The sequence below is a fragment of the Apodemus sylvaticus genome, chromosome 17, assembly GCF_947179515.1.
Source record: "Apodemus sylvaticus chromosome 17, mApoSyl1.1, whole genome shotgun sequence".
Taxonomy (NCBI): Eukaryota; Metazoa; Chordata; class Mammalia; order Rodentia; family Muridae; genus Apodemus; species Apodemus sylvaticus.
The window spans coordinates 45,512,509-45,530,168 of record NC_067488.1 but is presented as its reverse complement, the minus strand read 5'-3'; the positions used below and the strand labels follow the sequence as shown (position 1 = coordinate 45,530,168).

Below are 17,660 nucleotides of genomic sequence, written 5' to 3'. Positions count from 1 at the left end.
AGTAAGTGTAAGCAAACAACATGTCCAGTAGAGAGCTAACAAACAGACCACAGATGAGAAGAAAGTCTGAAGGATGGAGAGCTGAGAAATAGACACCATCTCATGAAACCGCATGTGTACAATGAGTCGTTATTGGATTCCTAAAAGAGAAGAAAAACACTGAAAATCTCAATAGCTAGTTTTCTAAAAACTATGTTAGATTAACCAGGCAAATACAAAGGTGCTGCACATCCTAGTCAGAGGGTCCTACCTCAGGCATCGGGGAGCACCGAGTGGGCAGACCATCTCTGATGGAGCACTGCTCCAGGATCACTTCTTCCTACCTTAGCACAGCCATGAGATGCAGGGCGCTTCTGACCTCAGGCCTGTAGAGCAGGACATGTGTGCCTCATGTCCCTGGGGCCAGTGCCACTCACTAAGTCCGTAAGCCAAAGACAATTCAGAAGACACCAAATATTAATCATGACCTCGCTGAGGAGGGACTGGGACTGGGGAAGAATGACATTTGTGACCTGATAGGGGTAGAGTCGGGAGCTGTGGGAGCCTTCTGTTGCAACCAGGCCCTGAGGTGCTCCTGCGGTGTAGTGCTTGGCTCCCCAGCCTTTGAGTGTGAGCTCCAGCAGCAGCTCTCTGCCTGGTATAGAGTGAGTGAGAAACAGATTAGACTCGGAAGAGCTCTAGAAAGATCGTTCAGAGAGAACCTAGTCATGCGGAAGATGCTGGATGGTGGGGCCGGGCTCAATGCTGCCAATAACTGGGTGTTCACTCTCCACACAGGACCTCCTCACTGCGATGGAACTCTGGCAACAAGGAACGCATGCTCATCAAGGTTGCTGACCGTGAACCCGGCTTCCTCACTCCCCAGGGCAATGGCTATACTGCAGACAACCAACCAGGGGGCCATCACCGCAGGCCGTCTGGCAGCCAGCACTCACCTAACCTGCAGACCTTTGTCCCTGACACTGATGGCACTGTCTTCTTCCCAGAGAGGCGGCCCTCACCCTTCCTAAGGAGGGCTGAGCTCTCGGGAAACTGTTCACCACTGCTGGTACAGCCGCGCAAGCCCTCCAGTGACTCACAGCCCTCCTCCCCACGCTATGGTTATGAACCCCCACTCTATGAGGAACCTCCAGTGGAATACCAGGCCCCCATTTATGATGAACCCCCCATGGATGTGCAGTTTGAGGCCAACAGTCCCTACCAGACAGGCTCACCACAGAGGTCACCAGGCCGAAAGCCCCATCCGTTCCTGCAAACTACCAGACAGACCCCAACGTCTCCCTGCCAGCAGCTGATGCGCACCAAGCAAAAGTGCCCAGACCGCTTTCTGAGCCTGGAGTATAGTCCTGTGGGCAAGGAGTACGTGCGGCAGCTGGTGTATGTGGAGCAGGCGGGCTCCAGCCCCAAGCTTAGAGCTGGGCCCAGGCACAAGTATGCACCCAACCCAGGTGGCGGTACCTACTCCCTGCAGCCCAGCCCCTGCCTGCTGAGAGACCAGCGCCTGGGGGTCAGGTCAGGAGACTACAGCACCATGGAAGGGCCTGAGTCACGCCCAAGCCAACCAGCCACACCACTGCCCCAAGCCCAGGAGGATGCCATGTCCTGGTCCAGTCAACAGGACACCATGTCTTCCACGGGCTACTCCCCAGGCACGCGTAAGAGGAAGAACAGAAAGCCCTCTCTGTGCCAAGTCCCTAGCACCTCGTCCACTGATGGTGCTGGGGACCTGCTAGGAGAACAGCCTCTGACGGAAGAGCGTTCTCCATGCAGGGCCAGCCTTACCCCAGTAAAGGCTGAGGCTGACCTAGTACGAGGCACACCAGAGCCCTTCCTGGCACAGGCCCGGCTGGCCTGGGAGGCACAGCAAGCCCACTTCCACATGAAGCAGAGGGGCAGCTGGGACTCCCAGCAAGATGGCTCAGGGTATGAGAGTGATGGTGCTGTCCCACTGCCCATGCCTGGGCCTGTGGTGCGAGCATTCAGTGAGGATGAGGCGCTGGCACAGCAGGACAGCAAGCACTGGAAGCGGAGCACCTTTGAAAAGCTTGGCTTCCCTCAGATCCTGCTGGAGAAAAGCATCTCTGTACAGACCAACCTGGCCTCACCGGAGCCTTACCTCCATCCCTCACAGGTGAGGACACAGGGCAGGGTGGATGGGATTTCTGGGCCAAGGGACTCCAGGCAGAGTCTGAGGTCAGCATGGGGCAGAACGGGCATCCACGGCATGAGTGTGACACTTGGGGTTTTTAGGACCTGAGTTTCAGGCCCCATATAGTTGTCAGCAAGGGTTCAAGTATAGGATGCTATACCAAGGCCTAAGTACATTGCCATGAGTCTGCCCTCCTGGGGACCTAGGGGTCCCAAGAGCCTGGATCTCTCATCCATGCTGGTTTACTGCACCTGCCCAGCAGTCCCAGAGTTAGAACACAGGTCTCCTGGAGGTGGTGCAGCAGTCTGTCTCCGCCCACTGGGGAAGATGTCTGTGGGTTCTGGCCAGCAGCTGTCTTGGGTCTCAACATGGCTTCAGATACCCATAGGCTGTGGGAAACAGAATAATCAGGGACAAAGCTATCCTTAAGAAAAGAGGGAGCTCTTGTTCTATAGGCAGAGGGAGGACCTACAGCCCTGAGCAGCACTAAGGCCACAGGGTCATGCAGACGTGGGAATGGGGTTGGTAGCTATGCCTTCCTTTTTGGTGGCACAGCGAATTGGAATCCCCATGTAAGATGGCCTGTACCTCCTCACCCACAGTCAGGAGTCCTGAGAGCAAAGACCAAGACTGTTACTCTGTCCTTAGCTTCTTGGTCATGTCTGCTGGCTCACTGCTCTTAGGGCTATAGTCCAGCTGGGCCTTTGCCTGCTCAGCCCACCCTCTGATGGCCCAGTCCCATTTGTCCTTCCCAGTCTGAGGACCTTGGCGCCTGTGCCCAGTTTGAGAGCAGCCGGCAGAACCGCAGCGCAGTGCCCAGCTCCAGCTGTGTCTTCCCTACCTTCACCCTGCGTAAGCCCTCCTCGGAGACGGACATCGAGAACTGGGCCTCCAAGCACTTCAACAAGCACACCCAGGGTCTCTTCCGGCGAAAGGTGTCCATAGCCAACATGCTGGCCTGGAGCAGTGAGTCCATCAAGAAGCCCATGATTGTGACTAGTGACCGTCATGTGAAGAAGGAGGCCTGTGAGATCTTCAAGCTAATCCAGATGTACATGGGTGACAGGCGGGCCAAGGCAGACCCACTGCACGTAGCCCTGGAGATAGCCACCAAAGGCTGGAGTGCACAGGGCCTACGGGATGAGCTGTACATCCAACTATGCCGGCAAACCACAGAGAACTTCCGCCTAGAGAGCCTGGCCCGCGGCTGGGAGCTCATGGCCATCTGTCTGGCTTTCTTCCCACCAACCCCCAAGTTCCACTCCTACCTAGAGGGCTACATCTACCGGCACATGGACCCCGTTAACGACACCAAAGGTAAGGCCCAGCATGTGGGGCCCTCAGCACCGCAGCTTTGCTGCTGCTGCTGCTGCTGCTGCAGTAAGGGCTGTGACTAGGGCTCCTAGCCATGCTGGGGAACAGTCCCCTGGAAAATCTCAAACCCTAGTTTCCTCTGACTTGTGGGCCTCAGAGAACCCTTCCTTAACTCTGAGAAGCACCCAGGCAGACCTGGCAGAAATAGGACATCTAACCTTGTGTATCCACTCTGCTCCAAACCTACCATGGGCAGGCATCGTCAAGCTCCTGTACCCATGCTACACTCAATTTTGTTATCCAGTGGTAAGCGAAGAAGACCAAAGAGGCTCAGGCTGTCTTCTATGAAGGGTCTGGGCCAGTGGCCTAAGCAAGGAAAAACATGGTAACCTGAGTGTGTCACTAAGCCCCAGCCCACAGGTCCGTCACATATATAAAAGTCTTTTAAGTTCAGCTTTTTAAGCTGAGCTGTCCTGTGAGGTTGCAAGGTAGGCCTGTCATAGCTAACCCCCGTCCACGCCTATAGCTGCCTAGGAACGAGAACAAGACCCCCAGAGATATGTCATAAATTTGTTATCCAGGCAGCTGGTCTGAGGCCAAGGCTAAGTACCTGTGGAATACAGGCAGAGAGCTTACGCTCTGATGTCCACACACATGCTCAAACCCACATGTGCCTGCAAACTAGAGCACACAATACGGTGTATTGTTCCTTGGGAGGAGAAGAGGCTCTCCTAGCCTATTTCTGTAGAAACATCCGGGCCTCTAGGCCTTGTCCCCAACAGGGAGGGGGAAAGCAGTTTTCATAATGCTGGGTCACTGCACACATGAGGATATGACAGAAGCTGCATGGCTTCAACAGGAGAAGGCGTGCCAAGTGTAGGAAACATGTCTCAGGCACGTGAGAGTGAGACCTCAGAGTCCATGTGATTTCTACCCCAGGCATGTGTTTATCATCATGGGCACTGGCAGGTGCAGAGCCTGGCACATACATACCTGTGCTCCCATATCTGCACTGAGAACCAAAGTCAGAGTCCAAGCAGCTTGAGATTACTGTAGGCTAGAGGAGAGAGGTCAAGAACCCCAGGCTTTGGTCCTCTTATGCCTTTCTATGAGTAGGGGTCCTGGAAGCTGTGCTCTGTCGACCTCATAGACCGTTTCTTTGCCCTCTTCTAAAGAGCCTTCAAGTGTACTTGAGCTACAGGATATGAAAATGGGTCTCCTCTGCCCAGCAGAGCATGAGTGCCCTTGAGTGAGTTAATAAGCAGTGAAGACTTGGGAGGTGATTAAAGGCCTATGGGTCATCTAGCCAGCAGGGCTATAACTGGGCTGTTTCTGTAGGGCCTCCTGTGATGCTGCCCTTCACACAGTATCTGTGTGGGCTTTTTTCCCAATGTATTACACCCATGGTGTTCTGGCTTACACAAAAGTAGGAGAAGGACTTAGCTTCGGAGCAGCGGCCTGACAGCACCCAAAAGTCTTACCTCTGGACTCTGAATGGTAAGCAACCAACTGGTGGCTTGCACCCAGGCTGTGAGGCCTGGGCTGCTTTTACTGTCAAAACCATCTCCATCCTTGGGTGTCCTCAAGTTTGCCTGTGTGCAGCTTTCCTTGGCCTAGAGCCCCAAAGAGACCTCTACATATGAGCTGGCCATCCCTTCCTCAACATGCATAAACAAGCACTGTCCAACCAAGAGCATGGGTCCTGGCCAGGCATGGCGGTACTCATCCGTAATGCCAGCACCCGGGAGACAGAGGCAGGACTGCAGCAGCTTTGTTTGTTCTTCTTTTGAGACAGGGTTTCTCTGTGTAGCCCTGGCTGTTCTGGAACTCTGTGTAGACCAGACTGGCCTTGAACTCAGAAACTAGCCTGCCTCTGCCTCCCAGAGTGCTGGGATTACAGGTGTGTGCTACCACCGCTGGGCCTCATCATAATTTTTTATGTTAAAATGTACAGGGTCACCGGGCGGTGGTGGCGGTCACCGGGCGGTGGTGGCGCACGCCTGTAATCCCAGCACTTGGGAGGCAGAGGCAGGCGGATTTCTGCGTTCGAGGCCAGCCTGATCTACAGAGTGAGTTCCAGGACAGCCAGGGCTGTACAGAGAAACCCTGTCTCGGAAAAAAACAAAACAAAACAAAAAAAACAAAAAACAAAAAAACAACAAAAAAAAGAAAATCTTTAAAAAAAAATGTACAGGGTTTTTTTGTTGTGTGTTTGTTTTTAAGTAACTGTTTAGCCCCTACTGTCATGTCACCCTGTATGGCACAAAGCTACGAAAAAGAAGTGATATAAACAGACTGCAGCAATTTTCAAACTGTCTGGTCTATAGAGAGTTTCAGCCAACCAGGGCTACATGTGATAACCCCAAAACTCAGATTGTGGTTCAGGGAAGGTAGAGGATGGCATGAGTCCTGCCTTACCCGCTCAAGAATTTGCAGCACCTGCTTGGGAAGACCAGCTGGCCTGAGGCACAGCTCTTAGGAAATGGACACTGCAGCTGAGCGGGGGCTGTCCAGAGATGTTAGGGCAGCATGTTAGAGGGCCTCCCACCACTGGCTTGTTGTAGATCTACTGAATCCAAGTCTGGTCTGTGATCGATCGCAGAGGTCCCAGAAACAGACGACTCAGAGCAGGTCCATTTTCCTCAGAAGTGCAGGGTCTTGAATGATGCTGAGAAGAACTGGACTTTCAAACACAAAGAAACTATCTCCAACCTCCACTTTGCACTGTAGGAAAATTTAACTCAAAATGGGCTATAACCCAGCCAGGCATACTCGGGAGGCAGAGGAAGATGACTCTCTAGGCCAGCCTGGTCTACAGAGGGAATTCTAAGGGAGCCAAGACTACATAAACAGACCCTATTTCAAGAATTAAAAAAAACAAAAAAACAAAAAAAAAAAACATAAATCAAAACATAAATCCCAAACTATAAAAGTTGTAGGAGAAAACCTCTGTCTTTTTGGGTTAGGCCATAACTCTTAAATAATATGAAAACGCTGCCTGGTGGACAGTTGAACTATCAGAATTAAACATCCAACCAAGTGTTGCTAAGAGGATGAGGACTTAAGTGCAGTTCTGTTGTAGAGGGTGTAAACCTCTGCCCTCTGCGCTTGCTCCTCAGCATTTTGCCCCTAAAAGAGAAATGAAAAGCCAAGTTGCAGACAAAGTCCAGAGGCATGTGGACTGAGGCGATGGGTTACCAAGCAGCCACTGGCGTGAGCTCATCTTACTTTGTTTTTCTGAGACCGGGTTTCTCTGTGTAGCCATGGCTGACCTGCAACTTGCTCTGTAGATCAGGCTGGCCTTGAATTCATAGAGATTCAGTTACTTCTGCTTCTGCTGGGATTATAGGTATGTGCCCTCACTGCCTATTGAAATAATACGTTCTTTAATAAAGACACAAATACTTACAGAAGTATTTATAGATATGCATGTATATTTATATATACTTATATACATATATATAGATATGCATGTATATACATAGATTAACGGACATATATTTGTTTGTCCTGTCTGCTGAGAGGCCCTCAGAAGCAAGGATGCTTGAATAAGGAAAAGCACCCCCGACACCCATTTTTTAAGTTTTTAACTATAATTTTCCATTATAAGAACCCTAAGTCCTTTCGAGAAATAGCAGATTTCATCCTAGTATGGGGAATATAATGACAAGATGTGTCCTTGTGGCTAGGCTGCTGACATACGTCCTCAGCACTAGAAGGCATAAGGCTGGAGGATCTTGAGTTGAGGCCAGCCTGAACTATACAGCAAGGGCTTACCATTTCAAGACCTCACAAATATAAGGGCTACAATTATAGCTGAATGCAAAACACTTGCCTGGTGTTCATAAGACTGTGAATTCAGTCCTCAGTACCCAAAATAAAGTAAGTATAACCATGCCTCGTACTGTACTGTTATATCACCTACCCAGGATGCCAAGGCAAGAGGAAAAGAGGCCTCTGGCATCCTGGGTAGGTGATATAACAGTACAGTACCGCTGGGTGGTGGTGGCACACGCCTGTAATCCCAGCACTCTGGGAGGCAGAGGCAGGTGGATTTCTGAGTTCGAAGCCAGCCTGGTCTACAGAGTGAGCTCCAAGACAACCAGGGCTACATAGAGAAACCCTGTCTCGAAAAAGCCAAATCCAAAAAACAAAAACAAAAACAAACCAGTACAGTACCAAGTAAGTTCAGGGCCAGCTGTACTAGTTTAAATAAGATTCTGTCTCAAAAAGTAAAAACAGGCTGAGCCTGTCACTCAGCGTTAGACTGCCTGCCTAGCAGGCACTGAAGTTCTGGGTTCAGTCACAAACCTTGACATAGAAGCATAGGGAGAGAGGTAATGGGGGCTGTTTAGGAATGTTAGCCAACTGAGAGTTTCCTAGTGGTTAGACTTACATCAAAGTATTGAATAAATACCCTTAACACAGTTCTTCCTTGCGACTGACTTCCAAAGAGTGCAGTGATGGGAAACAGGGGAGAAGATACTTTCACAGTGCAGAAGTCTGACAGGTAGGACCTGACTAGTCACCGGCAGCACAAAGTTACTTTGTCACAGGTGGTAGTCTGCACCAGACTGGAGCCTCCTGTCACCGTCATTTACCCATTTCTGCTGGCTTTGTAGCAGGTGGGTCTGTGGACCAAACACCAGCTCAAGGGCCCAGACCCTAACTTCTCTCGGCTATATTCTAACGAATGTGTGAGCCAGCTGCACTGTATCTCCCTCTGGCCAGTACAATCCCTCTGCCTTCCCGCCCATTTCAGGCCTTCTGGTCATGTAGCACCAGAAAGGTCCCAGCATCTCGCACTGACCTGTATGCACATGTAGCCACCTATCTCCAGAGACACGTGGCCATCAGCTTGATGGGGACTGACCCCCAGCAGGCCCAGGGGCCTTCTTGCCACCAAGTGTATAAACCACATGGGCGGTGGTTCCCGACTTGTGTCCTGTGGTCCTCATGGTTCTGTTTGCTTCCCAGTGACACAGCACATAAAAGAGCTTCTGGAAAGAAACAGTAAGAAGAAGTCCAAACTGAGAAAGAAACCCAAGCCTTATGTTGAAGAGCCAGATGGTAGGGCCTCTGCAGCCTGGGTGCTGCCTCTGCACCGCTCTGCTCTTCAGCCATGGCCGCCTGGCCTTCTCTAACCGCTTCTGGGCTGGGGGAGGGACACTAACCTCAGGCTTGGGCCTCCCAAGCAAGCAAAAACTGGAGGTCTGGGTGCCAAAATGACCTAGAGAAACGGTGCGTGCTGTGCACCAATTCTAGCGGTGCCCAGGACAACCCACAGCTTGCTTCTTGGTGGACAGGGGAAACAAGAACTAACCTGTGAAGGCCTGGTGCCACCCCCAGGTGAGTGAATGGCCTGACCATGGGGTGAGGCTCACAGGTGGAGGGGCTGGTTGTCCTGTGGCAATTGCTTATCTAGCCTAGTGCCTCTGGGGGCAGGGGAGCCCACCCTAGTCTCAGCAGGGAATCTTCCCTTTCCAGTGCTGGCCCCAGCAAAGCCTTCTGCAGCCCAGAGTTTCTCTGCTTCTTCCACCGGCTTCCTTCTTGCTCTTCCCCTGAGCCCTATCAGGACCACTCTTCTTATTTAAACACCAAGGAAGGCTATGACCTCCCTATCTAGAGCTCTTAGTGACTGCTCAATGCTGCCACTCCCTCATAAGGCTGAAAGGCAGCTCTGACCTGCCTGCACCAGCTTAGTGCAGAGCTGCTTCCGGGACCACCATCCCCAGTATTGAAGCGCCTACCTCCTCTTCATAAAGCCCTTGCTACTGTGTGCTGCCCACAGGAACCCAAGGACTAGGCCAGCGAGCTTTCTGTAGATGAGATGTGTGTAGAACAGAAAAGCCAGCCAGCAGGAAGCTGGAGAGCCTTCCAAGAAGGCCAGGATGGCCTCAGCAGGGCTTGAAATTTGCCCTTGCTTGGAGGTGCTCAGGATGCCCTAGCAACCTCTGTCGAGACTGCCCATGGGGATAGTAGTGGGGTTACAAGACTCTGCTTGCCCAGCCACTGGGGCCTGGCGATAGGTCCAGCTACCTGTGCGAGCAAACAAGGTCGGGAACAAGCTCCTATGGTACTTGAGGCAGAACTGGGCAGAGCTCTGGAGCCCAGACTGTCAGGACAGAAACAGGAGCATGCCTTCCCTGGACCATGCAGGTGAGTGCCAGCAGACACAAGAAGCCTTGTTGCACCTGCTGCAATAGTGAGAACCCACGGCACTGTCCCTCCAAGTCTGGTAGCGTAAACCACTCCTTGATGTAAAACTGTACAAAAGTCTGCAGCCTGGTAGAGGCCAAGGTTCAACAAAGCTAGACTGGAGGCCCAGAGCAGACCTCATACAAGTAAAGGTCTCTACGGGATGGCAGTGACCACTGCCTGGTCCACTTTGGACACAGCACAGAGGAGAAACTACTGCGCCTACCTAGAATCCGGTTACATGTAGCCCCAGCCTCAGTCCTGGCCTACCTGTTGCTACCACAGCACCAGAGACTCTCTACTTAACACTTAATCGGCTCCCAGACAATCATTCTCAGGCATTGATGAGATGGGTGTTATTTCATTCCCTATCCTACTGAAAAACTGAAGCCCAGAGAGGTTTTTCTCACACCCACCACCAGCTGAGGAGTGGTAGAAGTGGTAAGTGCTGTGGTCCTGAGCAGGTATCAGATGAGGCATCCCTGAGGGCAGAGCAGGAGGCAGCAGGCCTAAGTCCCTTCAGTTGATCTCAGACATCATCTGCTGAGGCCAAACCAGGGCAGGGGAAGAACTTGAGCACTACCCGTTCAGCTTTCCTGAAGGGTAGGGTGCCCCAAAGCAGAAAACTACAATACTATCTCCAACTGGCTGAGGACAAAACCCAGAATCTTCTGCCAGGGTCTGTGGATCACATGGGACCTGGGGCAGATTGTTCAAGACTTAAACATCTGAGAAGTCTATAATTACTCTGGCTAGAAAGCAACCCCTTTTATAGATGTGAATAAACTATTTTATGCTAAAATGTTCTAATGGGACAAAATAAGCTTATGGGATATGGATGCACACATCTGAGGACCTTCCCAAGTCCTCAGATGTCCACAAGAAACTTAAGAGACCCTATTGACCCCAGTGGACAGCAAGCTAGAAGTCACAGAAGGAGCTTCCAGAGGAGGGATGTCTGTTTTCCGGAAGCACACAGCTGGTGGCAGTCTGTCCATTGTATTTCTTGTCATCTGTCTCCCTCCATATTTGCCAGGACCAAGGGGTGACGCTTGACATCATCTTCCATTCATACCAAGCCTAATTTTGTCACTGGAGTGCATGCGCCAACACTCCAATTCTTCCAGCTCTGCTGCAGGGGCAGAGTCCCAGAAAGCCCCCTCCCTTGAGGAGAAGGCCTTCAGCCTGCCGTCCGCTTGGCCTCTGCTTAGGGTGCTGGCACAAGACACTGCCATCTAGATGCTGTCGTTCACCTTGTCCACGTCTCCCTGACACTCTCGCCCCCAGCTTCACCCTGCCCCCAAGGAAGCCAGGGCTGCTGGAGAGCTATTTGCCCCAGTGCTGGCCAAAGGCACTAGATACTTCATCCAGAAACCTCTTCCCCTGGGACCAGGGAAGACCAAAGGTCTTGCTAGGGTCACCTAAGGAGGAAAGGAGGTAGAACTGAAGGCCTGGGTGTGTCCTTTCTTGCCTGTGACTCCTTCCTGGGAAGCGCTTTGTTTCCACCCTGCTTTTCCTTGGTGGCTGTAGGAAGGCTAGCAGAAGGATTTCCCCCACCTTAGCTCCTACATGTGTGGGAAGTTCCCCTTGCTTCTCCTCTTGGGTCTTTGCACTGTAGGACTGTGCCTTGGAGAGAGTATGGGCTACTGTCTAGCTCAGGGGTGGGTGAAAACCCTGCAATTGCTATTCTCAGCCCCTGTATCCCACATGTCCACACCTGGCTGACTGTCCCCCTTTCTCTTCTAGGGGTGGCAATAAGCACCTATGCGAAGTACTGTTACCACAAACTGCAGAAGGCAGCTCTGACTGGGGCCAAGAAGGTACTAATGCTTCTGGGAGAAGCAGGGTAGGGCAAATGACTCTCCTCCGGTCCATACAGAAGCCTGATGATGAGGCAGTGAGGCTCAGCAGAGCACCTGCTGACAGGTGCTCAGCCTGTTCATGTCTGACTAGGAAGGCTTAGGAGACCCTGTGCTTCCCGTACAGTCTTTCTCTTCAAAGACTGTGACCATGCCTGAGCAGTTGAGCAGCAATGGGTACTAGAGAGGACATAGGCAGCCTACCCAAGTAATGGAGTGGCTGTACCCTGCCTCCCAGAGCCCAGGAATAGCATCCAGGGGGCTGCACTGGCCCCCTAAGAACTCCAACTGGCATGGTGAGGTGCAGCAGACAGACACCGCCATATGCAAGCCTGTGGTAGGGACCCTCACCTCCACAATTCTTCATATCCATGCTTTAGGGTGTTGCAGATGGCCTGATGGGAAACCCCCTTAGTGACGTGGGTCAGAGTCTGAGTTGTCCCTGGTTCTGACTGGGCCAAGAACCAGAATTAGGGACAAGAGATGAAAGAAGGAGGCTGGACTACAACAGGGCCTGGGTGCTGGGCTGTTTTCACAGGGCCTGAAGAAGCCTAACGTGGAGGAGATACGACATGCCAAGAACGCAGTGTTCAGCCCATCCATGTTTGGCAGTGCACTGCAGGAGGTGATGAGCATGCAGAAAGACCGCTATCCTGACAGGCAGCTGCCCTGGGTACAGACACGGCTCTCCGAGGAGGTCCTGGCGCTCAACGGTGACCAGACGGAGGGTATCTTCAGGTGCCTTGGCAACCTCAGATTGTAGTTGGGGAAATGGAGCACAGTTAAATGTTTATATCTCTAATATTAGGGACATTAAGCCTAGGGCCCATGCAGTCAAAAGAGACAAGGCAATGCCCCACCCGTAGGAGGCACATTGGCTGTGTCACCACCCACCCTACCCCTCACATAGGTCATGGCCAACAAAGACAGCCAATGGGTCCAGAATGGACCTGGATACTAGCAAGGACATCGCCTCTGACAAGAGCTTTAGAGATGGGTGGGATGCAGCTGGCCAGGCAGTTCAGCAGCCCCAGTTCATCCTCCCGTGTGAGCAGGGATGTGACACACCCAGCCCTCGGGATGGCACTTGCCTGTCAGGACCAGGGAGATCCAAGCCCCCAAGACAAAAAGGGAATCAAGTTTGGGCTTCAGTGGCTTGCAGAGGGAACCACCTGCACAGCGAAGCCAGGAGCCCCTCCCCCGACCCAAGTGCATGGGCGGCATGCCCACACGGGGCAGCAAAGCTCCGAGTCCCTGCCCTGCCTGAGGTGGCCCAGTGGGTGGGTGAGACAGCCCGGTGGGTACGTCCTTGAGGCTCTCTGCTGTCCCAGCTCCAGGACAAGAGGAGCTCCTCTAGTCTGCGATGTGCCCTGTGTTCTCTAGGGTCCCTGGCGACATCGATGAGGTGAATGCCCTGAAGTTGCAGGTGGATCAGTGGAAGGTGCCCACAGGCCTGGAGGACCCCCATGTCCCTGGTGAGTCCCTCACATACTCAGTAGTCTGGAGGAGTTGGCTTGCATGCATATCACAGAAAGCAGATAACCATGCAGGCTGGGGCTCCTGTTCAGGATCGCCCTGTGGCCTTGTCCCTCTGTCCTGCCGCTGCATCTCGCCATCCTTCACCCCTGGCATCTACCTCCAGAAGAACTGTAGACATCCTCCTACACTGGACATGTCAGTGTTCTTGGCATACCCAGGGTTCTGCCCCTCCAGAGCAGCCTGGCCCACAGCTCTTGGGGCATTCTCAGCCACCTTCTTCAGCAGCTGCACAACCCTTGCGAGAAATTTTATTTTGTAGTCATGGTGGGCACATACCTATACTGCCAAGAGTGATCCCAGGTCCTCCAGCATCTAGTGTCTCTGAGATCTGGGCTCAGTCTGTACAGCTTTAGCTAGAGGGACCCTTTCCAGCCTGTTCCAGATCCTCCATACACCGTTTCTCTGGATGTGGCCTCTGGTGGATGCTTGGCTTAGGGACCCCCCAAGTCAAGACCTTCTAAATCACTCCCACCCCCAGCATCGCTGCTGAAGCTGTGGTATCGGGAGCTGGAAGAGCCCTTGATTCCTCATGAATTCTACGAACAATGCATTGCGCACTACGAGAGCCCGGAGGCTGCTGTGGCCGTGGTGCACGCGCTCCCGCGCATCAACCGAATGGTGCTGTGCTACCTCATTCGCTTCCTCCAGGTATGCATGCTCTGCGTCCAGTGCCACACCACGCCCAGCCCACCTTCCATCCTCCCCAACCAGCCTTCCACTCCGCCCAGCTCATCCCGAAATAGCTCCGCCTACCCTCCACTCTGCTCTCCTCCTCTCCCTTCACCTGGACCTCCTTACACAGGTGTTCGTGCAGCCGGCCAATGTAGCCATTACCAAAATGGACGTCAGCAACCTGGCTATGGTGATGGCACCCAACTGCCTGCGCTGCCAGTCGGATGATCCTCGCGTCATCTTCGAGAATACACGAAAGGAGATGTCCTTCCTTCGAGTGCTCATTCAGCATTTAGATACCAGCTTCATGGAGGGCGTGCTATAGCACGAGGGCTATGGACGCCTGCTAGGGTGACACCTGGGGAGGTGGGTGGGAAGGCCCCAGAGCGAGGCAGCATGCCAGGCCCGCCAGATGCCAGCCCCGCCCCAGGCCCTCCCGGGCAAAGCAGCCGCGCCATATCTCGCGGCCAGTTCCTGCGGGTACTTGCTCACCCTGCCGGTCGGTCGCAAGCCAGCCCCGAGAAGTGCCTTCTGTTTCCCGGAGCCGAGCGACACTGCCCTCCTGGTCGGCCGAAGCACATGCCGCGTTGCTCAGGGCAACATGACCTTGTCCCCTCTTCAGGGCAATCCTCCACCAAGGCACTCTCGTCCTGCTCCCTCCCACCCTAGTCTAAGGGCCTCTGGCTGGGGCCTCAAGGAGAGGAAAGGGAGCTCTGGAGAGCTGTGCTGGCCCCTGCTAGGACAGGGCTCTGTCGGCTCAATGCCTAATAGGTCTTTGTGCAAGGGGAGGCCCCAAACCAAAGCCCTCTGGGATAGGGCCAGGGCTAGGCAGGCTTTCTTGGGGCGGGTGGGGGAGGGCGAGAGGTTTTTTGGTTTTTTGTTTGACTACAGAATCTATCCGATACCCAGCCCTACTTGTGTATAAAGATATAAATAGGATGACAGATGTCAGAACTAAGTTTGCTAAGGACATAGTTTTAACCAGATGCTATTTATCTCTTGAACTGCTGTTGCGGTCCTCTGCTGAGCAAGTTAGCACCACCCTCCTTTGACCTCGCGGCCTCTGACCAAACTTCACACACGGGCGGCGCGTGGATGAGACCTGCCTGGACTCGTCTGCGTTTTCCATTCTGGAATCTGAGTTCCACCAGTTGTCAAACTTCATTTCTCCTGTTTATATATATATATATTTTTAGAATTTTTATTTATTAAAAACAAAAGTCCCGCCATGCGGAGGCCCGTAGTTCTCTGGGGCAGGTCCTGGACCTCTCAGCCTCAGGCGCTCCCTCGGACGCGTGGATCGAGGGGACAGTGCGCCTTGTGAATAAAGTTCAAGTGCACATTCGCTGCCTGTGCTTCATTCAGGTTACTTCTGACAAGGGGGCGGGGTGAATCAACGTTAGCTACTTCCGGGGGCGGGGCAGATAGCTCCGCCCCTCCGAGCACGTGTTGCCGGCGGAACCCAAAGCCCCGGGCGCAGCACTGTGTGGGAGTGTGGAATCTGTTTCCGGTGTGGAAGGATGTGGCCACCTTGCGGGGCAGTGCGTAACTTGGCTCTAGTCTTGGCGAGGTCGCAGGGAGCTCGGACCTGCAGTGGGGACGAACGTGTCTCCTACACACAGGGCCAAAGCCCGGAACCCAGAACCCGCGAGTATTTCTACTATGTGGATCACCAAGGCCAGGTGTGCCTGGCGTGCGACAGAGGGGGGAGTCCTGAGGGAACTGCGGACGCGGCACCGGGTGGGGAGTAGTTCTAGAGGCGAGGCCTGGGAATAGGCGCTACGCGAGGCTTGGAACCTTTCAAAGCCCAAGCTGGAAGCCGGAAATTCCGGGGCCAGCCGCTTACCGCATTGTAGTCCCGCCCACACGAGCCTAGCACCAATCCCAGGGCGAGTGCTCGCGATTGCTGGGGACGAGCGGCTGTCAAGCCTGCTGTAGAAAAGGGGGTGTGGGCTGCAGCCCTGGGAACCGTCTGTAGACGTGGGAAGTCCGCAGGGCCCTCTCCCGTGCCCCCCGAACACGTTATACAGAAAAGCAAGGACAGCGAGCACCACCGGCTTTCTTGCCAGGACTTACTGTCCACTGTGTCCCTTCTGCAGCTTTTCCTAGATGACTCCAAAATGAAGAACTTTATCACCTGCTTCAAAGGTATTGCTTACTGCACTGCTCCCTCATGTCTCTCTCCACCCTTCAGGGCCTCGGCTCCCCGACTCTGAGGGAGGCCGTCATCCACAAGGGGGGCGCTGTCTCGTGCCAGTGCTGGTATTCCCAGGAAAAGGAGCGTGTCTGGGAAGCGTGGTCCCTGAGCATGAACAGCCGTGCCTTTTGTTCCCACAGACCCGCAGTTCCTGGTCACTTTCTTCTCCCGCCTGAGACCCAACCACAGCGGGCGCTACGAGGCTTCCTTCCCCTTCCTCTCGCTTTGCGGCAGAGAGCGTAACTTCCTGCGCTGTGAAGACCGGCCGGTGGTCTTCACGCACCTCCTGGCTGCCGACAGCGAGTCACCTCGCCTCTCCTACTGCGGTGGCGGCGAGGCGCTGGCCATACCCTTCGAGCCGGCTCGCTTGCTACCCCTGGCGGCCAATGGGCGCCTGTACCACCCGGCGCCGGAGCGCGCAGGCGGCGTGGGTCTAGTGCGCTCGGCCCTGGCCTTCGAGCTCAGCGCTTGCTTCGAGTATGGACCTGGTTCACCCACGGTCCCCTCTCACGTCCACTGGCAAGGTCGCCGCATCGCCCTAACGATGGACCTAGCCCAGCTGCTGCTCGCTGCCCCGCCGCCCTGAGACTCCGGCTGGGGCTGTGTGGGGAGGGTTAGGGCAAACTCTGGGTTTTGTAGTACTCGCAGGTTACCCCTCGGCTCCAGCACTCCGGGTTAACCTAGATGTCCGCTGTCACCTGCACGCCAGTGACTGAGAGCGCGTGCGCGCGCAGAGGTGAGCCCAGGATGCTTGGCGCTGTCCAAGGTTCTGGTGCAGCCCCGCTATCCTCTGTCCCTACAGAGGTCCTCTCTCGGCCACCTCTAACCCTTACACCGGCTTTGCATCCCACGGATTGGCCTACGCTGGTCACGTCAGGCAGGGCGCAAGGCGCGCGTGGGCCGGTGCGCGTGCGCGCCCACCCCAACCCCCCCTCCGCTTCTCCAGTCTTGCAGCCGCAAGCACCGCGGGGAGTCGCTCGCCACTGGAGCAGGTGAGGGGGGGGAAGATCCTGGCCCAAGGTCACCGGGCTTGGGGGCGGGATCGGGACCCTCTAGATTCTGACTGTCTCACTAAGAAAAGGTCATAGAATCTGGCAGTGAGAAGGGGATGGAAACCACACCCTCAATGAGCAGACCCACTGGAACGGGAGGGGGCGGTTAGGGGAGGTAGTGCTGCTTAAAAGCGCTGGATTGCAAGGGCTGCCAGAGACCTCAGCTGGGACAGAGAACATAGGGCGCCTCTCCACCCTCTTCCCGCCTAGATAGGCACCCAGGAGACCGACCGACACCCAGCTCCTGCCCAGGATTAGAGGTTCCTGTCCTGATAAAAGGATTTCTGGGCTCATCTAATAAGGGGCCCTTATTCCCGTCATGACTCTCTTGCACTGATGCACATCTGGGCTTCTGCATAAGCAGCAGCTCTGATCCCTAATGCACAGATCAAGGCTTTGCTACTGAAGGCTGAACAGATGCGCAAGGCCTGGAGCCAGGGACCAACCAGTCATTCACGCACCAGGAAATAAAACCCAGAAACCTAGCAAACGTCCCCACTTCTTGGGGCTCCACATGTCCTGAGATACCCAGGAACTGCCTTTGCCTGCGCCGAAGCTATTCCATTAAAACTTTACTGCTGTGCTGCTCATCTCTAGTGCCTTTAAATGATCATGTGACTTATAATCGGTGCAAAATTGAGACAAACACCAAGGCCACTTAGTACAGTTCAACTTACTCA

General features: G+C 54.0%; 2 protein-coding genes across 4 annotated transcripts in view; both read left to right on the top strand.

The window, feature by feature from the left end:
* Arhgap39 (Rho GTPase activating protein 39) overlaps positions 1 to 15,076 on the top strand; it is a 90,916-nt gene extending 75,840 nt beyond the window's left edge. For all 3 annotated transcript variants that reach the window (XM_052160283.1, XM_052160284.1, XM_052160285.1), the window contains exons 5-12: positions 778 to 2,131; positions 2,905 to 3,466; positions 8,441 to 8,533; positions 11,408 to 11,481; positions 12,059 to 12,258; positions 12,904 to 12,995; positions 13,538 to 13,707; positions 13,862 to 15,076. In XM_052160283.1, the coding sequence (XP_052016243.1) occupies positions 778 to 2,131; positions 2,905 to 3,466; positions 8,441 to 8,533; positions 11,408 to 11,481; positions 12,059 to 12,258; positions 12,904 to 12,995; positions 13,538 to 13,707; positions 13,862 to 14,056 (2,740 nt within the window). In that variant the 3' untranslated portion in view covers positions 14,057 to 15,076. The remainder of the gene's footprint in view (positions 1 to 777; positions 2,132 to 2,904; positions 3,467 to 8,440; positions 8,534 to 11,407; positions 11,482 to 12,058; positions 12,259 to 12,903; positions 12,996 to 13,537; positions 13,708 to 13,861) is intronic.
* Positions 15,077 to 15,164: 88 nt separating this feature from the next.
* On the top strand, positions 15,165 to 17,570 carry C17H8orf82 (chromosome 17 C8orf82 homolog). The gene is made up of 3 exons (XM_052160286.1): positions 15,165 to 15,413; positions 15,831 to 15,879; positions 16,069 to 17,570. Exons 1-3 carry the CDS (start codon positions 15,252 to 15,254, stop codon positions 16,512 to 16,514), a joined length of 657 nt encoding a protein of 218 aa, XP_052016246.1. The 5' UTR covers positions 15,165 to 15,251; the 3' UTR covers positions 16,515 to 17,570.
* Positions 17,571 to 17,660: the final 90 nt, after the last annotated feature.